The 22,439-nt window shown below is 25.9% G+C and overlaps 1 protein-coding gene and 1 pseudogene across 1 annotated transcript; one reads left to right on the forward strand and one right to left on the reverse strand.

The window, feature by feature from the left end:
- Positions 1-3,404: 3,404 nt before the first annotated feature.
- LOC145835926 (ubiquitin-conjugating enzyme E2-17 kDa pseudogene) lies at positions 3,405-5,038 on the reverse strand (annotated as a pseudogene).
- Positions 5,039-7,986: 2,948 nt separating this feature from the next.
- LOC145847497 (E3 ubiquitin-protein ligase RNF180-like) lies at positions 7,987-21,124 on the forward strand. The gene is made up of 4 exons (XM_082953629.1): positions 7,987-8,076; positions 14,010-14,111; positions 18,029-18,144; positions 20,589-21,124. Exons 1-4 carry the CDS (start codon positions 8,073-8,075, stop codon positions 20,847-20,849), a joined length of 483 nt encoding a protein of 160 aa, XP_082809755.1. The 5' UTR covers positions 7,987-8,072; the 3' UTR covers positions 20,850-21,124.
- The last annotated feature ends 1,315 nt before the right edge of the window (positions 21,125-22,439 follow it).

A 22,439-nucleotide genomic window follows, 5' to 3' on the forward strand; every position in this document is an offset into this window, starting at 1 on the left:
TAAAAATTCTAAAAAAATATAAAAAATATGCCCATTCGGCACAATTTCATATAAAAATGAAATAAAACAAAATCTAGCAAACACTAGAGTAGGAGTCGGCAGGCAGTTGGTACTTGCGGGCCAAATTTCAAGTTCCCAAATTCTTCGCGAGCCGCAGTTTTAGTTTTAGTGACATTTGAATAATCTTTTGATTATAGTCACACTAGTCCAGAGAAAGTTTTACTTTTGTTCATTTTGTCATTTTAAACGACTTTTAGCTAAACATAGAATGCCTGTTTAAATTATAGAACTTACAAGAACAAAATTTACATTGACTAATATACTTCAGTACTAATTAACTATGTACTTTTCAAAGCACTTAATTAGTTAAACTTGGTATTTTTGTAATTTTACTTACAACTCAACTCTCTATAAAAACCTAGTTTGAAAACATTGATGGGTCACTTTCATATACTTTCCTGTTATTAACCATGTTTTAATATTTCTAAAAATATAAACTTTTAATAAAAATTTTTGCGTCTTATTAAGCTTACACTCATTAAAAAATTTAGTAATTAGTTAACTAAATAAAATCAATACATGTTTGTATTGTAGAAAGCTAAAACAATTTCTTTAACATAATTATTTATCGAATACTTTAATAAAATACTTTATTAGTAATTAACTAGTCTTTTAAATGGTTGCCAATTTAAAAGCAAAAATTTCTTAGTTATTTCAAACAAGTCTAAGTTTATTAAAAATTGAAAAATCTAAAAACTCGCTGTTAATCTAGATAATACACCTAATTAAAATACCATCATTATAATAAGTATACAATATGTAAGAAGACAAGAAAAAAACTAAATTTAGTAAACTACACCACAGTTATATAAACTATTCTGAGTATCCGAAAATTTTTAAAAGTGTTTGAAATAAAAGTTTCACACACACCTAAGCTTTTTTTAAATGTTTTAAACAGATTTAACCTAGTCTGTGTTTTTCAAACTTTTAAACTAGCCTGTTTGTTTGACAAACCTTTTTAAAATAAAATTTACAAAATAAAGATAAAACTAAATTTATAAACATTAAATCAAATATATAGCAAAAAATTATAAATTAGCTTGAATGGAAAGTTAAGGTTCTTAAACACTTTAACAAAATATTAAATTATTAAGTAAATAATAAAGAAGAAAAACGTATTTTAATTAAGTATTATAGCAATTCTTTATCTGCAATAAAAATATTGAGTTTAAAAAAAGTAAATGTAAAGTATAAGACAAACTATAAGAATTAAGTTAGCAGTTATTGCGAAAAACGAAAAAATAAAAATTGCCGAAGTCAGTTCCAACAAAGAACAGGATTAACTTCAGTTACTACTAAATGATCAAAATAATTCTTTAGTCAAGTTATAAAGTAGTAAAATTTTACATAAAAAGAAGATACCCTTTAAAGTTTTAGTTTTTTTTTGAAGAATTTATGTAGGCAGTAGTAAAAATATTTGTTTACTTGTTGAATGACAACAACTATTCGAGTTTAGGAAATAACTGAAGATTATAAAGCTGAATAAATCAAATTAGAACTTTAACCAATCTGTTAAGATGAGAGTACTCATATAACAAGTAATGCTAATCTGAGAATTTTTATTAGAGGTTTTTTACTAATTTTGACATTTTTGAAGTGTTTCTAGGTTTAGTTCCAATACAAAGCACAACAATAGGTGAATACATTTTAAAAGCAAAGGTGCATGCAACAGTATAAAATTTCTAGAGTGAAATTTTTTTCTTTTATTTTCAGTACAAAACTAAGTTAAAGCTTTAAAAACTGCCTTAAAGAAAATATCAATGTTAAAATAAATACTGTTAAGCTACTCTTAATGATTTTTTTTAATAAAAAATGTTTATATGTTAGATTTTTTGTGTCAAATCGAAGTTTCATTACTTTACATTTAAAAATTGTTTTAAATCCAGAATTTTTCAAAATTGTCAAATTCAAAGCTTTTCCGGGGTTCAAATTTTTTAGCTACACTGATTGTTCACATTTATATGTATACAACAATATAAATAATATTTCTAATTATATCTGCTGCAAGACTTAAAGTTTGATATATATTTTAATTTAAACTAACACTGTGAATTTAACTAAATTTACATCATAAATTTAATTTTTTACTTTTTAAAGCAAAAAAGTCAGCCTGAGTTACCAAAAACTAACCTTATATTTTCGTATACTAAAAGCAATTCAAGCCAAAAACTGAAAAAATGACTGAGTTGGCCTGAGGTTTGAAGTATTTAAACAGTCATAGTCTGAATGTGTGGCAATGTTTTGTTGTTTATTTGCCAAAAAACGTTGTTTGAAAAATTAAAATGTTTACCTAACAAAAACTATATATATATATATATATATATATATATATGTCATAATATAGTTTTAAATGTGTATGTACACATTTATATTACATGTAGAAGCAATAACTTTATGAAAATATGCATAAACTAAGCTTATTCTAACTTAACTGTTAAATAAAAAGTAATTTGAAATATGAGCATATTTTTAAATTGGTGTGCATAGGAATTAATTTACAGTGCAAAGAATTTCTAAAATATCAAAATAAGTTAAAACCTAAATAAAATAATCTCATTTCTTATTATTATGTCGTTTTAAGTGTTGTTGTGCTAACTAAAAATTAAGAATTAGTAATATAACAACTCAAAAATATTTAAAAAGAACACCTTATATGTAAGGAAATGACATTTAAGTAAAATATTGTGCATTACTTTTTTTTAAAATAAAAAAAACATTTGAATTTAGTTTATTCACTAAATAGGCTATAAACTATAACTAACTTACTAAATCCCAGCACTCTTTACACTCTTTTTTTAGATAACTACTTGCTGCTGTAAGACGAAAGTTATTATGAACTGAGAAAAAAACCTGTTAGAATGCTTATCTGTCTATTTCAAATTTTCAATATAAAGCAGTAAAGTCTTTTACTTATTTCAAATCATCATACAGGGTCTTAAAACGAAAACAATCAAATTAAACCAAACTACCAAAAAAAAACTTAACTTTAAATATATTTTTACTCAGCGGGCCACATATACATGCCAGCGGGCCACAAAATTTTCTAACGCGGACCGCATTCCATTCAAACGAAAAAGTGTTCACGATCCGCAGTTCGCCGACCGCTGCACTTCATTTAAAAAATGTTGTTTCTAGCGAGATTAAGATACATAGCAGACAAAGAACGATCGTCTAAAAAGTTAAATTTTTATTACCTACTACAACAAAACAAATGATGAACAAAAAATGTATAACCAAATTAGTAATTTACATTTATTAACTGTTCAGCGACAAAAATATAATATATTTGCATTCAAATGCAATATAATTCATCAAATTGGTACCAATTGTAGTCAATATAAATTTTACTCTTCAACTTTTTCAGCGTACAACTCTTTTACCTTTTCATTGTAAGCAACCCTGTTGGTTTTGTACAATCTGAAAATAAATAATAAAACTATATAAGTTTATATTCAAATACAATTGTAAATATCACTGACTCTGTACTGTAAAATAAAATTTTGATATGAATATAATTTTTGTAGTGTACTTTTATAATACAAGTGTTTTATACAATTAAGTTCCTTAATGTGACTAATAGTATCTTACACCATAAATTACCAACTAATAATTAAAATAAAACAGTTCGTTTTCTATTAATCAAAAAGTAAACATAGTTTCTGCAAAAAAATATTATGAATTTATTCATACAAAATATTATACATACATTTATGGCTATTTATTTAAACATAACTTTTTTTTCTTTTTAATTTCTACTACCTGGCAGCATCCAGGTTAAGTGGACTGTTCAGATCGGGGTCGCAAAAGATACTTAACAGGGAAAGAAGTACTTGCATGATGTAAGTAGCCGGTGACCACTGACTTTTTTCTAAGATCCAAAGGCCTATTTTGCCATCCGAATCGATGTTGGGATGATAAATCTTCGTTTCCATGGTAACCTAGGATAATAAAATAAAATTTAAAACAATATAAGCGAGCTCCAATGTACACATTAAAAGTTTTGTACATTAAAAAAAGATTAGTCAGTTAGATCTAAGTAGACCTTAAAAAGCAGTTAGAGTATTAAGCTTACTAAAGGTTAACTATTCGTATGACTTTCACTACGAACCTTAGCTTAATTTGCGAGCCTATAGAAAAGATAATCAATTAATTATGGAACTTAGCTTCCAGTCAAATTAAGAACATAGTTAAGTATTTAAGTTTGACTTTAAACTTAGACGTGGAACTAAAAAGATTTAATTGATCACTTTTATAAAGAACATTGTAGCAAACTTAAATAGGAAAAATAGAATGTTTGTTTTTTTCAAGTTAATAGTTTTTTTTTTTTGAGAATCAGTAAAAATATATATATATAAACTGATATTAATTTTCAACAATCTAAATCAAAAAATTTGTGGCAATGTTTAAAGCAGGGTTTCCAAAACAAGGACAAGTGACCCCTTTGGGATCATTACAAAGTTTAGGACATGAGCAGCAAACGGGCCACAAGGGGCCAGGAGGTCATAAATTGAAACTTACAAAAGATGTTCTAGAGTTGATGATTAAAAGAAAAATGGATCTTATGCGTTTTTAATGGTAGTTTTGAAACTTATACTAGAAATGAAGAAAAATAAGGAAATAAGCCATTAAGGTAGTTTTTTCAGAAATGTTGCTGAAGGATGCCATTTTAAATTCTTTAAAGGAGGCCTTTTGAAAAAAAAAAAGTTTGGTAAACCCTGGTTTAAAGTAACTCCCCTTTTTTTACTACATACTAGTTCTGTTACTTAATTTAAAAAAATACAACCTTTGGTGGATTAAACGGGTAATCCGAAGGAAGCTTAACAATGACCTTGTACACATGACCTTCGTAGGGACTATATTTCGGACCTGTGATGAAGCAGTCCCATTGGAAGATATTTCGCGGATCAAATTTGATTTCAATATTTTCAATTGGGCTTTTCACAAGGTCTGTTTTTTCCTTATCAATCCTTCTTGCCATTTCACTTAGTTAATGAATAGAATATATAAAAAAAATCCTGTTTTAGTAAAAAAAAACTTGATAAATGAAACAGTAAAAGTTGTGCTAATTAAATTACTAATAATAATGTGAAACAAGCTTATATCAAATAAAATATTTTTTTTAAACTGCACAAAGTATGTAAACTTAAAAAAACTAATTAACATTTCTGTACAAATAAATTCTCAATCTTTAGAAAAAAAAATCAGACTTTTATGTTTAAATAGTAAAAGTTGTGGTAAAAAGCAACTTTAATAAAAAAACTGTTATTTCTACTTAAATACTTAGTTATTACATATTAATAGCAAAAAAAATGATTTTTTGGTTATTTGTTGAAAATACTGAAGTACTTCTGTATAAATACATATAAAAATAAACAGTTTAAAAGTAGTAGAAAAATAGCAAAGAGTTAATAAATTACAAAAAGATTCTGTAATTTTATTATTTGTTTTGAAATATAAATAATAAAAGCTGTAGTGCGGTTCACTGAAATGGTCATAACATATTCACACTTTTAAAAAATAATATTGAAAATCAAAAATTTTTTTAACTATATTTCATTTGTTTAAAACTTCTTTTAATTTCACAACCTAAGCTGAAACTTTTGGCTCTCTTAACTACAACTGGCATTGTAATTCTGTATTCTTTTATAATAATATTTTTTATTAATAAATTTCTTTTTCAGGATGTTGGAAAAACACAATAATTTATTAACAAACTTTTATAATTAAGTTTTACAATACACTTATATAAATTTTAATTTTAAATATAATTTACCTGTAATTATTTCAATATATATATATTATAATTTATAAATAGTTGGAAGATTTTCAAAAGAATTAAAACTTATGTGACATCCTAAACATAAATTGTAAAAAATAATTGTCTTAAACTACAGTACAAAGCAAGAAAAATTAGACCACTGACTCTACTTATTTAGTTTTATACAGAATAAAATGTCTAAATTGAATATAGCAGTAAAAATACTGTTCACTGAATTTATCTTAACACAATCATAACATTTAAATTTGAAATTATCAAAAAAATTATTAATAAATTTTAGCTATGTATGATATAGATAAAATTCTTTAATTTTACATTCAAAGTTGTTACTTTTAGCTGTATCAACTACAATTGTTATGAAAGGTTACCTCCTGGCTCCTGCTATATTACAGCTTCTGATCAATAACATTACTGATAAAAGATATTGATTAGCTACAAATAATGAACTATTTAAAAGACTTTATAAAACGAAGATTTTTTTCTATTTATATTAGTTTTATCAAATTTCTTCTTTTTAAAAAAATGGCCAGTTTTAAAAATTTTTAATTTAGATAGCAGTTGCTGATAAATGAACAAAATACTACAAATCAGGCTTGACTAAAGAAACAGATTGAAAAAAATAAACGATTAAAGAAAGAAAAAAATCTTTTATAATAAACTTAGTTTACTAGAAAAAAAATTGTTATTTAATTTTTTGAAAAAATGTAAAATAAGTAATAAAATTGAAAAAAACTTAAAATTTTTAAAAGGGCCCCAGTACTAAATTCAAACACCAATTCGATGGAAATTATTGTGAAAAGCAAAGCAAAGAACGTTATTTAGAATAAAAAAATTTCAAGTAAGATTTAAAGATAAGGAAAACAATTAAATCTAAATTTTGGACATTTTTTAAAAATCGCAAAAAAAGCTATACGAGCCAAAGTAACTCTCGTTTTTTTATTCTCACTGGCAGTTTTAATACTCAAAACTTGTTCTTTTATTTTGTGTTTGTAAGACCCGTTTTTAAACAATCTGCTGAAAAATCTGTTGTCAGCATTCAGCAACGTTGAAAAGTTTAAAAGTTGGGTCAATTAAGAACCACTGGCTAATTTTGGTAAATATCCTTTTTCCTTTACTTGACCATTAATCTTTACATCTTTTTTAAAATAACTTAATTGTAATTTATAGCTGCCTTTTTTGTAGTTATCAATTTGTTTAGTTATTTTCTATAATGGTATGAGCTTTTAACTTTATTTAATGCTGTTATTAAGCAATGATTTTTTACCAGAAGAATATAAAATGCGGCTTAAAAAAAAGTGTTAAAGGTACATCAATTTTAATTGATTTTATTGTTTTAAACCTCTGTTTTCATTGGCGTAAAAGGTTTAAGCATACAGTTTAAATATCTTTCTAAGCATTGAAAAGTAATGTCACATCACATACAAAAAAATTTATTAATTTTATTAGAAAATATTGTTTATCTAACGTCTAATCTAAGCAAACTTTTTTTTTCGCAAGTAATCAAATTTTGTTTAGTTTAATAATACCGTGTGTTAGTATTTTTCAAATAATTATGCAAATTTATATTATCTGTAAAATTTTTTGCTTTTTACCAAAAAGTAAGCATATTTTTAGCTTGCACCGAGTGAAATAAGATTTTTAAGTAAAATTTATCTACAGTTTTTTAAAAGAGATAATTAATTTAATTTCACATCACAAACTAGTTTAAAATTGTTTATGAACAGCTAAAATTTTAAATGAACAGTTTATAACACAAATTTACAACAAATAACTTTTTCTTTACGTTAATATCTACAAGTTTTTGTTTTTTTATAATTCTTGTTCAATATATGAAATATATCTTATTTAAAATATCAAAAATTAAAAAATTTTGGATTTAAAAAAAAATATGTTTAAACTTTCATACTTTTAAAAAATATTTTAAACTAACTACTTACAAAAATTTTTTTTCTTCATATTTTTGTAATTGCTTCAATTAAACTAAGGAAGGAACACAGCAAATTGTTCAACAAATAATTTATAATAAATGACATTAGTAGCAAAATATTCTCAGCAACGGGAATTTCCAAAATGGAAAACATTTTGTTTATTAAGTAAATTATTCACATAGATCATTTTAAGAAACAAAAATTTGATTAATGGAAAGAAAGAAAGAAAAATGTGAAAGCTCACAACTATGGTCAGTGGATTGGTCTGAAGAAAGACCTTTCGGTCATCGAGCCTCACACCATATATGTGTAAATAAATTTGATAAGTTTTATTTAAAACTTTGATAAAATCTAATTTTAAGTTAAATGTATGATTTTTTTTTAACTTAAACTAGTTAGAGAAACTAATTCTTTAAAAAAAATGGTATGCACTCTTTTTTAAACTCATTACTGCCAATGTTGACCATATAAATCATAGTCTACCATGGGCACCACGCCGTCTCCTCCCAAAGATTTTGATTTTTATGATCATGTACATTCACATTTTTCTTGTTGCCCTCTCTACAAGAGCAATCCTAAAAAATTCAAAAAAAAAGGTCAATAATAAAACAAAAAGGTATAAGTGGTGAAAATGCTATAACTTACATATTTTTCTTTTCTAAAATTAAATGTTATTTTAAAAATAAAACAAAAATTATGAAAAAGACTTAACAACTATTTAAGTAAATAAAAAATTAGTTAATGAATCTCACTTAAAAATAAAAATAAACAAAATAAGTTTCAACTATACCTGTTCAAAAACCCTGTTACTCTAAAACAAACAAACTCAACAATTATTTTTTTAATTCAAAAAATTAAATAAATAAAAATAATAATAATACTTAATTACAAATTCACATGAAAAAAAAGTTAAGTTAGTAAACAAAAACTGATTGTTCAAAAACTATACCCAAGACCAAATCAACTCTGCTCCCACCCAGCCAACACAGCTGCCATTGATTTTTCTTAAAAAGAAAAAACATAGAGAGTAAAACTTAATAAATAAGAAATAATTTTATGTGATACTATTTAAAGCAGAAAATTAAGATTGACTTTTGTCTGATTGATTTTTGAGTAATACATTTTTTATCCCAGATTGAAATGCTATAAAATAGTTTTGTTCTTTTAAAGTTTTAGGAATTTCCTGCCATACCTTACATCCAAGATATGATAAGGACTTGGAACCATAGAGACTATTTACTCTAGGAAAAAAGTAATTAGTCTCTGAAAATCTTGTTGAATGGTTATGAATTTTGTTTATACTTGTAAAGTAAGGATTGAAATTAACAGGCACCATACTTTTTTTGAATTTGTACATAAAATTTTTAATTTCATAAAACTCAATAAATTTTGTACTCATAACTTATACAGAAACATGTTTTCAACATCTAAATTTTTTTTTGATATTTTTATACTGATTATATTTTCATTTTATCTTTAAAAATGTATGCACCTTACAGCTCTATTTACAAGTTTATTGATCTCAGTAATTTTAGTTCTGCTTGCTCTACTCCAACAAAGAAACCCATAACTAACATGACTCATCAGAAGTGAGTTAAAAATGTAATACAAAGAGTTTTGATTTAATTAGTACCGTGTTTTGTATAAAATACTTATTGTCTTTAATAATTTTGATTTTAATCTTTCAATATGGTTAAACCAATTAAGATTACTGTCAATTGTAACACCCAAATTTTTATAATTGTTTACCTTTAATATAGTTAAATTACCAATTTTTTATCTAAGTTTATGTTTTTTCCAAATATCAATTTTGCCAGAGTGGAAAAGCATGTATCTTGTTTTATTTAAATTTAGTCTAAGCCTGTTGTCCATTAACCATCTTGATTGGGAGTTTAATGGTTCATTATCTTTTTTACACGTGTTTTTCTTAAATGTTGTATATAATAAAGTGTCATCAGCAAAGTTTATGATTTTTAATGTTGTATTATTCTGTAAACTATTGATGTAAACCAGAAAGAACAAGGGTCCCAAAACCAAGCCTTGTGGCACTCCTGCTTTGATACTTTCACAAGTTGATGTATACCCTGTAAAATCTACTAACTGTTTTCTTTCAGTGAGATACAATTCAAAAAATTTAAGCATTTTCCCCCTAACTCCATAACATTCCAACTTGTTTAATAAAATTTTCCGGTCTACACAGTCAAATGGCTTACTTAGATCTAACAACACTGCACAAACATCATTACCTTTATTAAAAGAAGTTATTGTACTCTCCACAAACTCTGATAAAGCTAGAGTAGTAGAATTTCCTTCTCTGAAACCAAACTGGGAGCTATTAAGTATATTAATATTACTAAAAAAACTATACAAACAACTATATATAGTCTTTTCAATGATCTTATTGATATTTGACAGGAGTGAAATAGGTCTGTAATTACCTGGAACTGTTTTTGAACTAGATATAAATATTGGTATTACTTTGGCCAATTTTAAACAACTACAATATACACCTTCTTTAAATGCCAAATTTATTAGTTTACTGATTATTGGAGCTATACAAGAGTTCATCAGTTTTAGCATTTTAACAGATATTGTCAGCACCATTTGCTTTGTTTGAATTTAAACTTTTAATTGTATTAGATATTTACTTTTCATGAATCTCAAACCAGACAAAACTCCTATAGTAGCTTTTTGGGCCATTTATAGAAAAGTTTTGGTAGCTTATTGAATTTAGACAAGTTTGTTTTCCAATACTTAAAAAATATAGGTTTAGATTAGTTACAATCTCAACTGGATTAGATAAGGATTCTTCATTAACTTCAAGTTTGTGGGGAAGTTCATAGCTTTTCTTTTGTCTGTTAGTAATTTCATAGATAACCTTCCAAGTATCTGCTGAACTTTTATTACAGTTTTGTAATCTTGTTTCAAAATTTTTTTTTTTTGAAATAGTTTTAATTTTAGTTAATTTGTTTCTATAAGTTTTGTACTCTTTTACTTTCTGTGTATTACTAAAATTATATTTGCACATCACTGTATACAGTCTATTTTTATACCTAATAGATTTCAGTATACCTTTAGTTATCCAGGGTTTCAACATTAATTTTTGTTTGGATTTTGACAGCTTTCTTGTAGGAATGTTTTTTTCAATTATTTCCTTAAGTTTTTCTAACAAACGTTTAAACTTAAAGTCTATAGAACCCTTGGAGTTAATTATCTTATATATTTGGAATTTATAAACAATATTAGAACTATCAGTTGAAAGTTTGTTATTGTTATTTTTAGAATAATTCTGGTAAAGTTGAGTTTTAGCATATTTTTCAGTCTTTGAAAAGTTTCAATTTTTAAGTCTTACATATAATGGAAAATGGTCAGAAATATCAAATAAAAAAACTTGGGTATTTAGAACTCTTTGAGGATTAGTGTAATAAAAGTGGTTGATTAGTGTTCCTCCTTGGTGGGTAACTCTAGTTGGGACATTAATCAAGTTTGTAAGGCCAAAATTAACAATTTCATTAAAATAGCTTTTAAGTAATGTTTCTTTATCTTTCATGAGTGAATTTATGTTAATGTCACCAAATATGGAATTTTCCTTGTTTTGAAGTATATTGTTCATTAGTTAAATTCTGAAAACTCTTTAATATAGTCACTTATTGAATTTCCTGGATGGCGATAGATTAATCCAACTAAAATATTTTCATTATTTTTTTCTATTGATATCTCTAACCAGACAGATTCATAATTTTCATTAGTGAAAATAAGATCTGTTCTTAGTGTATATGTTACAGAGTCACTAACATATATACTAATTCCTCCTGCTTTTGATAAGGAATTTGTGCAGTGGAATGTGTATTTTTTTAATAGTATAAAGTCCAGATCAACATTTTTATTTAACTTTGTCTCACAGACCCCTATTATGGATGGTGAAATTTTATAAGATAATATTAATTCTTTTAGTAGAGATATGTTTTTGGATAAGCTTCTTATGTTTAAATGTAAAAACTAAGTCGTTATCAACTTCTTTGGTATCCAATTTGTCTGCAAAGGTTTACTGGGCATGAGCAGAATGTGGTTCAGTACAGGTATCTGTAATAATATTTTTAAAAGCAAGATTATAATTTAACAGCATTAATTCTGTATCATTTATTTTGTTAAAGGGAAAAATGTCAATATAACAAAGTTTGCAAAAAAAAGTTTCATTCTCATTTAGTACATGGTTTTCAAACTGGTTTGATGTTAAGGCTAAACATTTAAAGTGAGTCTATACTTAACATAAGTTACACTGATTACAGTTTTGAGATAATTTGAATGCATTATTGCATACTTCACATGGATATTTAAACTTTTTATTATTATCATTACAAACATAAAGATCATTAAAACTCTTTTTTAGTTACTAAACTAAAAGGTATTACTTGTACTAAACAACTATAACAAAAATAGGGTTCATTAGATTAGCTTAACAAAAATAACTGAGATTGTGATAGGTTGCTACATCTGGTCAATGAATTGTTGTTGAGAAAGACCTTTAATTCAAGCCTCACACCATATATTTTGTGTGGATGAGTTTAGTATGCACCAATGAACACTTTTGGAAGTTATATGTTATATTATTGGTTGATATATGCACTGCATGGGTTGAAATTAAAAAAAAATAGTATTTTTTTTTATTAATAAAATTTAAAACATTTTAGGTTTTTCGTTAGTTTTTTATTCTATCACTGTTATCCCTTGCCCTTGGTTGGTAACTGTTTATTTTTTATTTTTAATGCATTTTTTACTTATTTTTTTTAATTTATTTTTTTTTGCTGTCACTCTTACCCCTTACCCTTGGTTGGTATCTATTATTTTAGTACATTTTTTGCAAAAGTATCTTAGTGTAAAAATGTCTTTGTAAAAAAATATCCCTTCCTGCATATTTTACCAATATCTAGTAAGCAATATTTGAGGTTGTTTTTTTAAATTACTAATAAAAATGAAGCTTTAACATAAATAAAATAGAACTTTGTTTTTTATATTTTTCTAAAATGAAACAAAAAAGTCTTTTTTTTTTAGCATTGGGCTGTTATTAAAAAAAAAACAGTACTTTTAATGCAAACCTTTTTGTATAAAAACCATACTTTTGATTCTACTATAAAGCTTAAATTGTGTTTTATCTTTGAATATTTACTAACAAGCTTAAATTTCATGTTAAAAATATTACCTATGTGATGATGGTCACTGAGGTTTTTTTTTTGTATTAATTTCAAAACTATAACTAACCCAAGTGGTTAGGTGTTTTTTGACATTCTAGACTATTTGATTGAGACCTGAAAATCTAAAACCTGAAAACTCATATATCTAACATACAAATTTTCCTAAAATTTATAAAAAGCAGCAACATAATATTTTTCAAAACTTTATTTTTTTTTGTTCTTTTGTTTAGATTTGCAAAGCTTTATCTTCGGATAAAGAATGTTTATTAAGGGCATAGGGGGGTGTAAAACACTTTTTTAGAATTTGATCTTTTTTTATATAGTTTTTACTAGGTTGCAAGATCCTTTTTATACATTTTAAAAACTTGAAATAATTTTTGAGGTATAGCTGGTCAAAGTCGGAGGCAACTATAGGTCCCCTATGGGAGGCGCAAACTAAAATTGAAAATAAATAGAAATCACTAAAAATCTATCTCTTAAGCTTTTGGGATAACTACCTCAAAATTTCAGGAACACTTCCTAAAATTTTGAGGTAGTTATCTAAAAAAATGTAGGAGAAGATATATTTCTAGTGAAATAGTCTGTTTTTGCTCTTTTAGTTTGCGCCTCTCATAAGGAATCTAATATTGCCTCCGACGTTGACAGGCTATATCTTAAAAATTGTTTAGAATTTTTAAAATCTGTAAAAAGCATCTTATAGCTTAGTAAAAACTATATAAAGTAACATCAAATTGTGAAAAAAGTGTTTTAACCCCCCTATGCCCTTCAGCCTTTTTAAAATACTTTTGATAAATAGTTGAATTTATATTTAAATAAAATGTATTGTAACTTATTGTTTTAGCCAATGTAGTATGCTAAAAAAAAATTTTCTTACCAATTTTAATTAAAAAAATACATAGTTTTATACAAAAATCTTTATAAAAGTAAATTATGCTATTTCAAAGATTTTTATTAGTCTACTTATAAGTACAGTTTCTTCTCATGTGTATCTATAATAACTTAGTTTTAATTATATATAAACTGTGATTTTTGATATTTAATTTTATGCAGGCAATAAAAATATTTCAAAAATGAACATCAAATGTAGAAAGTGCAGAATGCTTCTCTTAACTATGGACTGCCTTCTAGACAGCCATGAAAACTCTATTAAAGGTTCAAATGTTACTAAGTATTTAAAAAAGTAGTTTTGTGTATTATTGCTTTTGATAATGAAACTAAATTTGCAAATATTAAATTTTTTTATAATTTCATCTTTTAAATTAATTCACATGAAAAAATAAAAAATGTTTTTGTAACTAAAATGAGGTATTATGAAAATAAAAGTTAAAAAAATAAAAAAGTGAAAAGCTGCTGTGGTTTCAAAATTTTAATAATCTTAGTTTTATGTCACATGCCAAAACTTAATAGTTTTATGTTTATAGTATAAAATAATATTTTCATAATTAACTTTAAAAAATCTTTGTATCAAGTTTAGTTCATATACTTAACTTTCAATAATTTTTTGTTATTAATTATTAGTGAATGTTGTAGAAATAATTATATTTTTTAAAGTTAAATGTTTTGCAATTAAACTTTTTATAAAATTTGAATTTAACTCTTAAAGGTTTTATTTATAGCAAATTTTATACAATTTATTTTTATAAAGTAAATAAATTTAGTTAACCAGCAAACGTTTATGGTAAACTCCATAAACATAACTACATGATAATTATTTTATTAGTTATTATGTTATTTTTGTTTTAAAAAACGAATTTAGGCTTGTTGATTAAGATACTTTTGGTTTTGAGTAACTTATAGTTTTCATTTAAGGCCATAGGGGGGGGGGTAGACCATGTTTTTTACAAGTTGATCTTATTTTATAGAGTTTTTACTAAGCTTCAAGATGCTTTTTACCGTTTTTAAAAATTCGAATTAGTTTTTGAGATATGACCGGCCAAAGTCGGGCCGCATAACAGGTTCCTTATGGGGAAGGAAAACTAAAACGGCGAAAAAAGACTAATGCATTCAAAATCTATCTCCTCCTTCATTTTTTAAGCAATCTTCTTCAAACTTTTACAGTCTATTCTTTATACAATAACAAAAAAAGGTTATTTGTGACTTTAAAAAATTTCAAGTAAAAATACCTTTTTTTTGTAATTTTATGACAAAAATTAAAAAAAAAAGTGAATTTTCATCAAAAAAAATTTTTTTTTACCAAAAAAAGGTATTTTTACTTGAAATTTTTTAAAGTCACAAATAACGTTTTTTTGTTATTGTATAAAGAATAGACTGTGAAAGTTTGAAGAAGATTGCTTAAAAAATGAAGGAGGAGATAGATTTTGAATGCATTAGTCTTTTTTTGCCGTTTTAGTTTTCCTTCCCCATAAGGAACCTGTTATGCGGCCCGACTTTGGCCGGTCATATCTCAAAAACTAATTCGAATTTTTAAAAACGGTAAAAAGCATCTTGAAGCTTAGTAAAAACTCTATAAAATAAGATCAACTTGTAAAAAACATGGTCTACCCCCCCTATGGCCTTAACTCGATAACATTACAAAATTACTATAGGTCTATTTATTAAAATTTTTTGAAAACAAATTAAGAGATCTTAACTACTAGAGGAAAAAAAAATATTTTTTTCTTTCAAGACTTTACTTTACAAACTAAGTTTTGGTCAAAGACCTCGTCAGTGCTTAAATAAATCTGAAAATATATGTAATAGTTATGGAAAATAGCATTTAAACAATTAAATAAAACAATTTTTACTTAAAAAAAATTAATATTAAGATTGAGTTAATGGTAAAGTTTAAAATTTAGTTAAGTTTGAAAATCTATATAACAACAAAAATAATTATAAAAGGCTGTATGTAGCTTTCTTTTTTCTTTTAGTTATTTTTCAAAGTAAACATTGCTTATATAAAAATTTAGTAATAGTACTATGTGAGCTTTAAGTAGAGATTTTAATGTAGATAATTATAATTGTGACAGAATTATTGAAAATTTAAACAATGTTGTACTTGTAATAGCTATGAATATTAAAATTCTGCTTGAATTAAAAAAAAAATACTTTTAGTTACCATAAAATATTAGCTACATAAAAACTTTTTAAGAGCATGCATAAAACCTATATTACAAACAAGTTTAGACTTTAATTTGAAGTGGAGTCTTTTGAAAAGCGGGCAGGAATAAAAGAGTTTGTACCGTTTATTTAAGTTAAACCTTATGTCGGCTTTGGCAATGGCGACCTTTTCTAGAATGCAAGTACTGCGATTGCTTTGTGGGTTTTTGGCTTTGCCAATATAGTTGATTATTTCCCAGACTATTTTAAAATCAATGTTGTTATTTTTAAGTTTCCAGATTTATTTTGATATTTTTGTGCCGTTTTTGTAGTTTTAAATTTTCTTTTCTGCAACTAATAGATAAACATTTTAAAGAAGACCACAAGTTAGACAAAATAATAAACAGAAATAAATGTAAAATTTCATATAGTTGCATGAGCAATATTAAGCAGTTTATCCAAAAAAAATCAAAAATACTTGGAAACAAAAAACCATGATGAAAACAAAACACTTTGCAACTGTCGAACAAAAAATAAATGTCCTCTCAACAACAAATGCTTGTTGATACTGTCATATATAAAGCAACAGTCAGATCAGATAACAAAACAAAAAACTATTTGGGATCAATGGGTGGAACTTTCAAAAAAGATGGTACAATCATGTCAGTGATTTTAAAAACTACAAAGAAAACGGCACAGAAATATCAAAATACATCAGGAAACTTAAAAGTTAACCTAGTGGTAAAATAAAGTCTTGAAAGAAAAATATCATAAGTATATTTTATTAAAAATTGTTATGTTTTTCTCTTGTTAATCTCTTCCCTGAAAGCTAGTAGACTTATTCTAGACCAAGAATAGCAGGCATTTGGTGGTTGTGGGGCAAACTTTGAAAATAAAATATTCCTGGACTACGGTTGTGGTTTAAGGTTTTATTTGTCAAGCTGACCCAAAATGTCTAGTGTATGTAAATTTTACAATAGACCTTTTTTTTCACTTTCACATACATTTTAAACTTATTATATGTGGTCACATTTGCATTCTAGCGGGCCTTATATTATACATTTCATGAGCAGCATCTCAAAAAATAACAATATGCTTGCAGGCCACACTTTTACCCTTTTTGGGCTTCATGTGTTCTCCATTTCTAAATTTGCTAACCCCTGAAATAGACTAGTTTGACTTAATTTGTATGGTATGTTTGTTTACAGGGTTGATTAACACTCGAGCTAAATTGAAAGTTTTGTAAAACTCTGGCTAGCTTCACTAGTTTTCTTAATTTAAGCTTGTTTTTAAATTTTTTATATTTTCTATAAACTATGTTTTATTTAATAGATGCTAACAGGGTTCCCACTTTCTTAAATATCTCTATAAATTTCAGAAATTTGCAATATTCTGAAATATCCCTACAAATTCCTAGAAAAAACTGAAAAATATGTGAAAATCTCTACAAATCTATTTAAACTAAGTTTTTTTGTATGGTGACTGAAATTTTAAAGCCAAAACAGTGACACCGTGTGATGAAAAACATGTAAAAATAGTTTTATTTTGTTAAGTCTAAATTTTTGCGATCATTTACATTAAAAACAATTTACCTGAAGTTTGCTAATTTAAATTAAAGTTCAAAAACCCTCAAAATTTCATAATTTTCTAATTAAGACTGCTTTAAAAGTTTATGACACTATTTTATTTTATGTGCCTTAAAATGTGTTTGTAACGTTTTTTTTTGATAATTTCCTTATAAATTTGCTATATTTTATGGACTTCCAATTTTTTTTTTAATTTTTGTGAGAACCATGTACAAAGTCTTATTGTTACTATTATTATTATTATTTGAAGTATTGAAGCTTGATTGTATTTTTTTTTTAAATTTTAGGACTATATCTTTCCTATAAACTCATGATTACTCAGGCTAGATTTTAGTTGGTCAGATTAATATTTTTGCTTCAGGAATATGCAACTCTCGTTAAAGTCAACATATGATATAAAACACTGTTTGACAAACAAAATATATATTTAACCGGTGATTTTAACAGATCACAAGGACTTCTCCAAAGCATCGTGCGGTCGGAATCCGGCAGATCAAAATTTAGTGTATGTCGATGCTGATTGTGAGGAGGCGCCTCAGTGGCTTCGAGACAACATTGAAAGAGTATGTTTATTTTATGAGTATTATATTTAAGTTCAATTTGATTTTGCAGTGTTTTGTGGTATTTTATTGTAATAAGGTTGCTTATGCAGAAGCATAATTTTAATTTTCTTTTAATGAATGGAGCTAACTTAATCTGCTTAAAGTTTCGAAAAAAATTGTTGTCATTTTATATTATGTGAAATTATCAATATATCTTAAAACAGAACATAACTTTTTATTTTTGATGTTTGTTTTATTTTTTTTAAATTAGATTTTTTTTTAGTCTAATGTGAAATTGTAAAACCATGCACATTTAAGGTCATTATTTCTTAAGTTGTTTGTTAATAATGTTAGAATCATTTTAAAAAGTTAAAAACAACTGTTAGTGTTATTTTTCCATGGGTTTATTTGTTTTTGAGGTATCAAATTCTTAAAGATATAAACTCATATAAAACAAACTTCAGAATTTCTAAAATAAATATCAGATTCAATTTGATAAATTTTGTGCACGAACCCTGTATACTAAAGTTTTTTTAATTAATTTACACTTTACTAACAACATTGATGTAGTACTATTATCAACTATCTAATTTACTATTGCATACAATATTTTTCCTCAAATTTTAACATTTTTAAACATAGTTTTTAAAAAATCAACAGCTTTGCTTTAAATGAATAATAAAAATACTTAAGTATAAGCCTTTATTTATGTTAAAAGTTTTACAGTGAAATGCAGAAAATTTTATGTCAAACTCAGTAAGTAAGTTTAGCATTATCTTAAATTGTCAGTCCAAACCTTTAAATGTCAAAAATTTCTGTTTTAAACAAAAGCACTAATCACATAATTTACAAATTATCCATTACTAGTCGAAAAGCAAACCTGAGTTCTTACTTTCAAAGTCGTATATTTGCCATAATCTCAATTTATCAGCAATTAACTTTTGAATATTGAATTAAAAAAAAAAAAAACAAATGCTTCACATTTAAAACTGGTCAACATACAAATTTGAGTGTTTGATTTTGAGTTAACAAATAAAATTTTATACTGTATAAATTAAGTAATCTTGAACTTTTTTTCATAAGAGCCCCTTTAAAAAAATAAAATAGCTATGACTCCCTCCTACAATATATCTCAAAAAAATACCTATAAATACGCTTAAAATCTTTTTTTTTTGCTTTTCATATTTAATTCCAGAATATCTAAAGTTTTTTTCAAAGTATAGCCTCATGGCTCCCCTATGGCCCGTTTGCAACTTATGGCTCCCCTATGGCCCGTTTGCAACTTATGGCTCCCCTATGGCCCGTTTGCAACTTATGGCTCCCCTATGGCTCCTTTGCAACTTATGGCCCCCGAGTTGTCAAAGTAGCCCACTTTGGGAAACCCTAGTCTAAATTAACTAATGTGTAACTTATTTAAGGGCATAGGGGGGGGTAAACACCCTTTTTTGGTTTTTGATCCTATTTTATATAGTTTTTACTAAGCTACAAGATGCTTTTTACAGATTTAAAAAATTCAAAATATTTTTTGAGATATAGAAGGTCAAAGTCGGAGGCAACAATAGGATCCTTATGGGAGGCGCAAACTAAAACGGCAAATAACTAGAAATCACTAAAAATCTATCTCCTCCTACGTTTTTTGAGATAACTACCTCAAATTTTCAGGAAATGTTCCTTGCAGTATTTAGAAAATTCTGTCGGAACAGATTTTCAAAAAATTAAAAAATAAAAATTTTATAACAAAAAAACAAAAAAAAAACTGTTTTTTTTGTTTATTTTTTTTATAAAATTTTTATTTTTAATTTTTTTCAAAATTCCTTCCGACAGAATTTTCTAAATATATCAAGGAACATTTCCTGAAAGTTTGAAGTAGTTATCTCAAAAAACGTAGGAGAAGATAGATTTTTAGTAAAATAGTCTATTTTTGCTGTTTTAGTTTGCGCCTCCCATAAGGATACTATTGTTGGCTCCGACTTTGACCGGCTATATCTCAAAAATTATTTTGAATTTTTAAAATCTGTAAAAATCATCTTGTAGCTTAGTAAAAACTATATAAAATAAGATCAAAAACCAAAAAAGGGTGTTTACCCCCCCCTATGCCCTTAAAAGAAACAATAAGAAAAAAGCGAAATCACATATAACTTTACAGGGAAGTCAGTGACACAAACTAGTTTTGACATAGTTTCAATTCACCACCTTTAGCTTTAAAAACTTGAATTGTATCTCTCATACAAAAACAACCATAAATTATTCTCTAACTGTTCAAAATATAGTTTTAATTGTTTGCTAACAAAAGATCCTAGTAAAGTAACTTCACTGGAATATAAATAAAAACAAATTATACAGTAATCTTCCTTTATTCTAACATAAATTATTCATCATTTTTTAACATGATTTTTTACAATCTCGATTTACAGTGTTTAAATTTTAAACATGACATTCTGATTAAAAATCCAAACCAAACGCAGGGCAACTGGCTGAACGGCAAGCTGGAGTGCCCGAAGTGCAAGGCCCGCATCGGGGCGTTCAACTACGTCGATCAGTTTCGCAGGTGCCCCTGTGGAGCCCACATAGCCCCATACGTGTGGCTCGTCTCCTCAAAAGTGGACAGGCTGGACCCCAGGGACATCAACAGAAAGGTTGCCGTGACAACCACGAGCAGGACGGAGGGCGTTGACGGGTTCACGTTGGTGAGATCTGAAGGTGCTGCTGTCGCGTCCTTGACATGAGTTTTTATTTAGGGGATTTATATTTTTTGTATTAAAACTCAATTTGATTTTAAAGTGATTTCTTTTTTTAAAGGCGTTCACTTATCAAAGCTTAACGATTTTTGATCGGTTACTTTAAAGTTAGTTTAATGAACTATAAGTGGCTTATTAGTCATAATTCTACAAAAGATAAGTTTATACTTTTTTAATTGTAAATTATTCGGCACTAAAAGCTTCAAAAACTTAATTTTTCTGCCACATGTAAATTTTAAAAATATTTAGACTTGATTTACAAATCTTGCAACTATTGATATTTGTTTTAAATGGTAAGTTTTAACAAATTTTTTAGCGTTGGTGACATTTTTCAATATAGTGTCTCTCACTTATATAGTTTAAAAATCGACTAAAACTATGTTTTAACAATTTTTTTATTTGTTACCTTATTAGCTAAAACATATTCTTCTTTGCTTGCTTAATTGTTGTTTTTTTTTTGTTTCACCAACTAATGTATGTTAGTGCTAATTTTTATTAAGTATATAGTTTTTTTTTAATATAAGACTTGAACTCAGTGTTCGACTAAACTTCTTTATATTTAAATAGTCCATACCATAATTTTAGTAAATTTGTAATAGATAAAACTCTTTTTTGCAATTATAGTGCACTACTTGTTTTTGATTTCCCATTTTGAAAATAAAGTATTTAAAGTTAAGTTGAAAATTTTTAAATATTTTTTAAGGTTATAATTATTTTGTATTTAACTTATCTTATAAATGATCACTTAATTGATTGCTTTATATTATTCTACTGATGATATACTGTAATATATATTTTTACACTAAAAAGCTGGTAATAAAGTATTATTACTAAATTCTTATAAAATTTTTTTTTAATTAAAATTAAAATAATTTACTTATTGTTAAATTTGCGCATTGTTAAAAATTTAATTTTTTAAAAAGTTTAAATTCTGCTAATTACTATTATTTTTCAGTTTTTTAAATATTAGAAAGGTTAAAATTTTAATGTGTTTCAAGTGTATCTACTCTAATAAATATTACTCTTTCATATGTATATGAACTAACTTCTACTTATTGTAACTTTTTAAGTCTAAGCTACTTGAAAAACTGGGTGCACGACTATTTAATTTTGGACAATTCAAATTCTGACAATTGAAATTATTTAAAAAAGTTAAAAGGGTCACAACTAAAAAAGTAATGTATATTTGTGAAGTATGAAAAATACATATGTAGGTCCTGTTAATATCTAAAAGCTGTTTTATTCTTTTTCAAAACAGCAACTATTTTTTGAGATATACCTTAAATGAAGTAAAAACATAGTGTTTTAGTAATTTTAAAAACCTTCAAAATATTTAAGATTTTGCAAAAAAGAAAAAGTGGCTTGTAGAGATTAATAAGATCTACATATGTATTTTTTAAATTTATTATACTTTTCAAGATATTGTCTTTTAAATACTTTTTAAGAATTTGAGGTGTCCAAATTTGAATTGTCGTGTAACCAGGAAAATTTTGGGTCGATCATATAACTTAAACATCAAGTAATCAGATCCTTAAGGTTAGAGGTTGGTAGCCTTATGTAGATAACGGAACAGTTTTA

Source organism: Thalia democratica, chromosome 1, assembly GCF_965202585.1.
Source record: "Thalia democratica chromosome 1, ktThaDemo2.hap1.1, whole genome shotgun sequence".
NCBI lineage: Eukaryota > Metazoa > Chordata > Thaliacea > Salpida > Salpidae > Thalia > Thalia democratica.